The sequence below is a fragment of the Numenius arquata genome, chromosome 1, assembly GCF_964106895.1.
Source record: "Numenius arquata chromosome 1, bNumArq3.hap1.1, whole genome shotgun sequence".
NCBI lineage: Eukaryota > Metazoa > Chordata > Aves > Charadriiformes > Scolopacidae > Numenius > Numenius arquata.
The window spans coordinates 39275922-39284302 of NC_133576.1; the positions used below are offsets into that span (position 1 = coordinate 39275922).

General features: G+C 41.4%; 1 protein-coding gene across 1 annotated transcript; it reads right to left on the reverse strand.

Annotated features, from left to right (window-relative positions):
• Positions 1-2202: 2202 nt before the first annotated feature.
• Positions 2203-6325, reverse strand: MIS18A (MIS18 kinetochore protein A). The gene is made up of 5 exons (XM_074155900.1): positions 5444-6325; positions 5288-5354; positions 4723-4845; positions 3814-3907; positions 2203-3124 (listed from the first exon to the last, which is right to left on the reverse strand). The coding sequence occupies exons 1-5, from the start codon at positions 5673-5675 to the stop codon at positions 3044-3046; spliced, it is 597 nt and encodes a 198-aa protein (XP_074012001.1). The 5' UTR covers positions 5676-6325; the 3' UTR covers positions 2203-3043.
• Between the last annotated feature and the right edge of the window lie 2056 nt (positions 6326-8381).

Here is an 8381-nt window from a genome sequence, read left to right on the forward strand (position 1 = left end):
TACAGAGAACGCATGCAGCACTATCCATCCTTAAATACATTCTTTGTGCAGCATATATTGTCTTCCTTCTTCCTTTCCTGCTAGTGGATTCTGTCCATGTGAAGTTTTGCCTGTTATTCTTATCAGTGTTTTGGGGTAGTCTTCAAGACACAGAAAGGTGTTCCAAAATTTCAATCAGGGGATATTGAAACCTCAATTTTATTCCTTTGAAGATATGTATTTTATGTTATATCACTTTATCTCTAAAGGGCAAAATCAGAAAGAGCTACAAGGTACTGTTGTACTTGAACTAAATCCCTGACATAATTAACAGCATACAAAGTTACAGAACCCAAAGTGGTATTTTCCTCCCTCCCAGCACACAATGCACAAAGTGCCCAGGACAAGTATAAGGAAGTGCACCATACAGCATGCAGATTCCCCCAAAGGAGAATTAATCTTCCTGTTTATCCTGCATTTGAGAGTAGAAACCAAGAAACTGGGTATAGAGGGAAATGTCACCCAGTAATAGGTACTACTTATTAAACAAGGAGTCATACCTTTTATATATGACTGTACATCCTGCTGGCACACTAAAACTTTGCTACTATATTTGGTTAGGGAAAAACTACAGTTCAATGTTTAAAAAGTGTTCAATTGTACCATAACACACCGTTTATTCATTTAAACAGAAATTTTCTATTTTATTACCTTTAGCCCAGTTAACTACTCAAGATACTAGCTCCTAATTGAACTTCACATTAAAAAAAATTATTTCAGCTCCTTGGAACAATGTACATACCCAAATACACACATTTCCCCATGCAGATATGAATATCTCTACATCCTTATGAAATTTTTTCTAAAATTAGACTGTTCATTACACACCTTCGCAAAGCAGCAGCTGGCAACCCTTGAGAGTGTGGAAACGCTATTTTAAGAGTGTCTGTTGTGTTAATGTACTTGAGCTCCCACCTACAATATGCTAAGAGACATTGTTCTAAATATACACTGATGCGAAATGCAGGTATTCAATAAAGATATAGAAGACCACAACACTAAGACAAGGAGAAAAATGGTTACCTAACACACACTTAAAACATGTTACCTGTGTACGTTCCATCGCAGCATGTATTTTTCCCCACAGTAGCTAGAAAAGAGGGATAGTCATAGAATTCACATGCTTAAGCAGCCATTTCTTATTTTGAATACTTGCTTACATATATACATTTTACTTTCATTACACATAGTAGTAACATATATAGGACACAGGTGCTAGGAAACTACCTAAAAGAATCTCAGAAGGAACTCAGCTGGTGAATCTAAAGAACTCACTCTGAGCCACAGTTAGTAGCACTCTATGTTTAACAAAGGAACATGTTTAAGTCCACAGGTCATGCTTGAGGCCAGCAAACCTGGTTCTTTCCATCAATAGAAGATCTAAAATAGTCATTTCAGAATATAATGGAACAAATATAAAAGCCCACTTAGAAACTACCTCCAGGTTGATAAACATTGTTATTCAATCTCCCACCTCTAACATGCCAATAATTTGGATTGGAAAGCATCAGAAAAACATGCAAGTTTATCTCTGCACCTTCATGTCTTGCTGCCACTTTGTTAGAACATAGATGTAAAAGATTATGCTGCCTTGTCTCAAACTTCAGCTAAAGAATATGTTAAAAATATACATATCTGGAAAAAGTATTATGTCCAAAAAGGCAGACCTATCAAGCCATCAACTGTTAACATTCCCCAATAAAAACACACTCTGTATATAATGAAAAACATCAACTAACCTTCAATTAGAGGGCAGAGTTCGTGGTTCTCTTCGGACATCCAGGATGACATCTACTACGTCACTTCTCTAACAAGTTTTTGAATGTTGGTAAGAAACTGCCTCAGAAGTTACACTGGATTAGTTTGATTGGAAAAATTAGTGCTTTTAACAATTCCTTTGGCAGGTATGCAAATAAGAAAATGTTCTAGTTACCTGAACATGAAAGAATAAGAGACCCATCACTACAGGTTAGACTCAAGTACTACTTCGAAACAAATCAGTAAATAGAGAAGAAGCAGGGGGAGAAGCTTTAAGAGAAACAGTGCCTACCAGTGGGGGAGAACAGCTGGAAACTCATTCTAGGTTTTTGGAGAAAACTTAAAGCAGTAGTAAAATTAAGTAACAGTGGGTAACAAAGACCTTTTCAAAATTATTCTTCCTTTAGACTACAACTGCTTGCTTTTGTTTTATTTTAAAAAAAATATAATTACTTTGAACACTCACACTATGTAAGAAACCCTGACAATTAGTTAAATACACAGAAGATCAAAGAAATAACAGCATTAAACAACAAAATACTAACAAGCGTTCTTAATTAGCATTTTGATTCATTGCTTAAATATACACCAAGCTTTGCTTTAAAGTGTGCTGCTACTAGCCTTGTTTGTTTTCCTCCCCTTGAAGCTGTAAAACATATGATCTTCAATACTGCATGGAAATCCATTTTATCTAATGCTTTTAAAGCATTCTTTTATATAACATTTTAGCCCGGAGCTTGCAAAAAAAAAAAATAAACAAACCACCCCATACAGGTGTTCGTTGTGCCATTCTCATCTCTGAGCACAGGTCAATCAAAGGCTTTGGAGACAAGAAAAATGACATGTTGTTCCTTCAGAGAACACAAGCTTTTTTTTTTTATTGGTTTAGGAAAAAGAAGCACACTCAGTTCAGTAGATACTGAGTAGCAGGGAAGTCAGGAGAGAAATGCTTTGCTTTCAGAGATAACAATTTAAATAAATATTTACATTTAAGCTAGAAGTCTACAGAAACTTGATTTTAAAAATTCCATTTCTTTCTGGGGTATCCTTTTAATAGAACAGAAAGGAACTCCTTGTCTATGGTGAAAACTCATAGTCAGCATTGTTCTACTGCAGCATGAGCCAACAACGTCTTTCAGTTCTTGACACAGCTTTTGCAATGCTCCCACAGATTCCAGAGGATTACAAGGACAAAGTTTCACATGGGTCTTTCTCCTGCAGTTAAGCTTCATGCATGTAATTTCTTTCAGACTTTATTGTGAAGAGAAGCCATACTTGATTCAACAGCAGTCAGTCTTGTCTCCAGAGCATTTAATACAGTGTCTGCCTGTGAAGCAAAAAGGGAAAGATACTTGGTTATAAAAAGAACTTGACAGTATAAAGAGCAAGCATAGATGTAAGTGCTCAAGTTTGATCTTGCATCACCAATCCTATCTGATTCTACTCCTGCTACTTCCATAGTCTGAAAGTTCACTCAACTCTAACTCTCCATACTTTCTCAAATCTATGGTTGTCTTCAACCTTAGTGTCAGTTCCATAATTCAGCTTTTGATAGATAACCATCAGCTTTCAGAGCTGACTTCTTGCTACCTGCAATCAGAAGTGTTCAGTAGAGCAAAATGTCAACTTTTTATCAAAATATTATATAATAAAATAAAGTTACAGAAAAAAAGCATTAAGTTGGTTTACGTGAAAGACAGAAGAGACATGACTAAAAGTTAAGTGAAAGTCTGGAGAAGTGAATCAGAACTAATGAGAAATGAAATCCTAGTTACAGACATAGGAATATAAAGCCATGCTTCATGAACAGAAAATGCTAGTTACCATTAAAACTGAAGCAAAAGTTACTCAAAATCTTGCATAACAAGATATTAATAGCATAAAGTATTACAGCATATGCTGAAACCCACAGAATTCATTTGGATGAAATTTCTCTTTTGTAGAAAATATTCAAGGATATTAAGATCTTCTAGAAGAAGTGATTTAAACACAGAACAATACAAGTCTAAATCTTACCCTTTGTAGCACATCTTCCAAGACCGCTCGACTTTCAAGAGTTAAAGGTTCCTCATCCGTAGGAGCTTGCTTTTCTGAGGATCCTAGAATATAACTGATACACTACAGTTTAGATCATGCCCTTTTCGCTCTGAAGGCAAAAAAGCAAATGTAGGACTCATCTATTGTTCCCAGTGACTATGATTAATCCGCTAGCAAAGTGGAAGCATAATTCCAGTGACAATTAAAAGAATATCTATATTTGGTAATCTCTTAAACAAACTGTACAGTGGAATGAAAACAGTTTTCAGCACAGAACTACCAAGACACCACCGCTTTATGAAAGTCAGAACTCCAAGAGACAGTCAGGAATTTTGGTGCTACAGAATATGGTGAAAAAGCATGCAGACATTGAGAACAGTGTCACATGAGCTGAAAGATTTCTTTCAGCCATCAGCATTACTGCCCAAGAAAATGCCATTTTGTCACCATGTTAGTGTTTCAGAGAATTTTACTGCCATAGAAAAATCAAAGTATCATAGCTGTGGAGAGAGAAAAAAACCTGTCCAGATTAGGAAGGTGAACATCCATATATAGAGAGCAAAATAAACTGGAACTTATCAAAAAGCAGAAACATTCAACCTAGCCCAGATAGAAACAAAGATAATGTATCACTGTTTACTAGATTAATGCTTGGATAAAAGCACTCTTTTGTGGAGACTTAGTTCAGGATAGTTATTGAAGAGTATTTTAAAACCACTTTTAAGTGCCATATACCAATTAAAACCAATACAATAGCACATCTTCATTTTCTAGAGAGTTTTTGACTGTAGGACAGTTAAGTGAGAGCCTCAAGCACATATTCAGTTTTAAAATGTGTGTTTGGTGAAGTTTAGCTAGCAGGCTTACCAATAAAAATCCTGCCTTTACCTTTCAATTGAATCAACATTGAAGCAGAACAAATCCCTCTTGTAGTCAAGATGCTTTGGGGTGCATCTATAGATGTTACCAAGTGTCATTGAACAGCCAGAGCAGGATAATGTTTCAATCATGCTGTAAGTAAAATATATAACATTTATTTGGGAGAAAAAGAAGAAACACCTCTCCCCACCCCTATTCTAAAAAAGTTCATCCACTCTGATTATTTTTTTTTTTTTTTTTTAGAGCATTCACTCCTGCCATACATACTATAATTACAAGCACTAATTTTTCAGCCTGTTTTCAGCAGCGGCTCCTCAGGCCGGCTGAACCCAGCAAGACTAGCACATCATAAGCACTTTGCACAGATCGCCTGGCAGTCTGTTCCAGGCCCTAACTCCCCGGGGAACAGGTGCCACGGGGCACCGCCAGCACCCGGCAAGCCGTTCATCTGGCTTTTCCTCAGAGCCTTCCCCAGGGCCTCCTGGCTACCTGGGAAAGGGAAGGGAAGGGGGCAGGCGGGGAACCCTACACACACCGCCGGGGGCAGTAGAGGGGCTCCGGGGCCGGGCCTCACCATCCGCACTCGCCGGGCCGCTTAGAGAGCTTCCGCTCCGGGTCCACCGAGACGCTACCGGCCGCACCTGCGGAGAGCGGGAAAAGGAGGGAGGTGACCAACGGCCGCCCGGCAGCCGAGGGGTGACGGGCAGGCCGGGGCCGGGCTGAGACTCACTGCGCAGCAGGATGCAGCCCGCCTCCTCGTCGTTGGTCACCCAGCTCAGTGTGTCGCCCACGGGCCGCTTGCAGCCGGCGCAGAGGAACACCATAGGCAACAGGTCTGCGTCCCCCGCCTGCTTTTGCTCTGCCGCCGCCGCCGCCCGTCTGCCGTCACCGGCCTCCAGCAGCGACAGAGAGGAGTCCAGCTCCGCCACCAGGCCCGGCGGCTGGAACAGGCTACCCGCCATCGCCTTCAAACCGTCCACACCGGAAGCGGAAGTGACACCGGCCCGCTGCCGGACGGGGAGGTTGTGTGTGGTGGAAATACCGCTCGCCCCGCCTGGGGGGCGGGGACGCACCGCCACTGGCCACGCCCCCCACGCGCACTGAGGCCCTTGCCCCGCCCCCGCGGCTGTTATCGGCGGGGCTTGCCCCCCCGCTGTCCTTTATGGAGGCCTGGTCCTACCGGCCTCAGCGACGCCTCAGGGGGAGCTCGAGTGCTGCAGCGGTGGGGAGGCAGGGGAAAGATGGCGATACGTGTTCTGGAAGCTGCCTTTAACGAACCGGGCGCTTTTTTGCGCTGCGTTTGCGTACCTCGCTGCAGGGTCTGTGTCCCGGGAGGCCCGCCTTCCCTCCCTGAGGCCCGGGCCGGCGCCTGAGGGAGCGGCCCTGGCCTCCCCGGCTGCAGCCTACCCCGGGGGCTGCAGGGATGCAGCCAAAACTCACCTGACGGACCTGCCCGAGGGTCTGTTTCTCGTTAGTGTGAGCAACTGCAGTTCGGCGCACCTCAGTGAGGCAGGTGTATGTGTGTTTGCCTAGGCACAAGGCTGCTGTGGGCCAAACGCCTTCCGCTGGTCTGCCTTCATCTCGGTTGGGAGCCTGCCTTCCCATCCATTGCCTTCAGAGTGGAAGGGATGAAGAAGTAGCAAAGCAAAATGCGTGGTTATTCCAATGCGGCCTTTATTTATGAAGTGTTTTGTCAGGTCTTACTTACGTTTTTATGTCAGGAATGTCTTTCAGGCCACCTGTTTTCAGGAGCTCCAGGGAGCGCTGCGTTGCTGCAAGTTTCTGAGAGGAAAGAGTTTGTGACCCAGCTGGCACTCGTCCAGCCCGTTCTTGGGTCACTTGACATCCGAGTTTCAAATATGCTGAGGAATAAGGCTATTGCCCACCAGGAAGCGAGGATTACATTTTAAGGGCTGCAGTTTCATATTTGTCAGACATTAATAGTCATTGCTGCTAGATGTTTTTTAGTACCAAGGCAGTCCTTGAGCTGCGGGACCCCAGAGTGATTTACATAGGCATCAGTTATGCAATCTCTTTTTGAGGGCACTGAAGTACAGTGAAAAAAAGTATTTGGTTGGAGTTCTGAGCTGGTTTAAAATGCACTGCTGAGATGGCTAACAGAACAAACTCCTCTGAGTATTTTTGGTCTTATGAATATTATTGGGATTATATAGATCCAATTCCAGTAGATGGAAGCAAGTTGAAGGTTAATAAATGTAAGTATTGTAGAGTAGTAGGTGCTAATCTAGTACAGGAAAAATGTTGCATAGTTTGTCTTAGTGACTTATTTTTTATTTTTCTTGCAATAGAGACCATGCCGGGTTATATGTGTGTGGTTTGTATGGATGGGTGTCTGCCTTCCGAACTGACTAATAGCAGTTTTTACTAATACCGAAACTCTTGCTTTATCTTACAGTATTTGAAATTATAAGACTGCTGACACTCACTCTTACTTAGAACGAGAGATTCTTTTTTAGCCATTTGCTAAGTGGATACCTAATGACTTGCAAATCTGTAGTTTGGGGTGTTAGTTACCAGCACGCTACTATCAGAAAAGTTGACTGAATGAGCAGAGTTTTTCATAAGACTATCATGTTTTCCTCTTGGATGTAAGGCTTATGTTACAACTGATAAACATTCAAAACCTTAGTAAAAGAAGAAGTGTATGTTTCCGCTAGCCAGGAACATCAAGCTGAACACATATTCTGTTACCTTTCCTCCTTTGACTTAGTGCTACTGAACTGTAAGATAAAGTAAAAATATACATTATTGTCAACATACTTGATCGTCATGGAAGCTGATTCTGCTGGGTTTAGAAGTTTATTTTCAAAATACATGATAGGAAATAGCATTCACCAAATTCACCCTGTGACAGTTAATTCCATTTCACACTTGGTTTTTGCACAATGAGATAGTGGTGTCTTTTTATGATTACTTAATGCGGCAAGTAATTCATTTTTTTTTCTAATGTAACTGCATTGGTTAGATTTTGATAAAATGACAAGCTATGTCATGAGGGATTAATTTAACCAAGTGTAGTTGGATGGATTCATGAAGATCAAGGGAGAACGGGTAGGCATGTTTGAGTCATTTAGGTTATAAGGCAGTGTTTTGCCTCGATTTTTGCCAACTCTCTGCCTATGGTTGTATCCTCATTTGAGTGACAAAGCTGTGGGCTTTACTGGTTGCTGTTTAGTTTACTGAAGACAACTATGACTGTTCAGATATGGTTTCAGAGACTAAAATTGCTTTCCCCAAGGTTATTGTAGTTATCTGGTATGTAAGGAAAATGTGATAGTCTTTCAAAATATTTTCATGTCTCTCTAATTAACAATGCAAGAAACTGTCTTTCTTATATTGAAGCTTGAACTGGACAATGCTAAGAGCTTCGTGTCCTTCACTTGCTTATGAGAGCAAGAATGAGAAAATGGAGCAGAAACTCTTGTTCTGCACTGCCTCTAGAAAAGCTTTTCTCTGATGAGCCTAGGGTTTATTGCCTCCAAACTTAGAGCACCATGCGTTAAAGTAGATGGTGTAAATATCCACGTCCTTCCACATATAAAATCTTGCTCCATAGTACTGTAGAACAATATTTGGTGCTGCTGGGATCAGGCAGGTTTATGGGCAGCTTCTCTAATCCTCTTAATTTTAAAGTTAGGGCAGATAAT

Excerpts from the sequence above, each read along its gene's own strand:
- MIS18A (XM_074155900.1), bottom strand. The coding sequence starts at position 5,675 with ATGGCGGGTAGCCTGTTCCAGCCGCCGGGCCTGGTGGCGGAGCTGGAC. Across the intron at positions 4,846-5,287 it reads CGGCCCGGCGAGTGCGGATG|CATGATTGAAACATTATCCT; the intron begins GTGAGGCCCGGC and ends TTTTACTTACAG. Across the intron at positions 3,908-4,722 it reads AATGTTGATTCAATTGAAAG|TTATATTCTAGGATCCTCAG; the intron begins GTAAAGGCAGGA and ends GTAGTGTATCAG.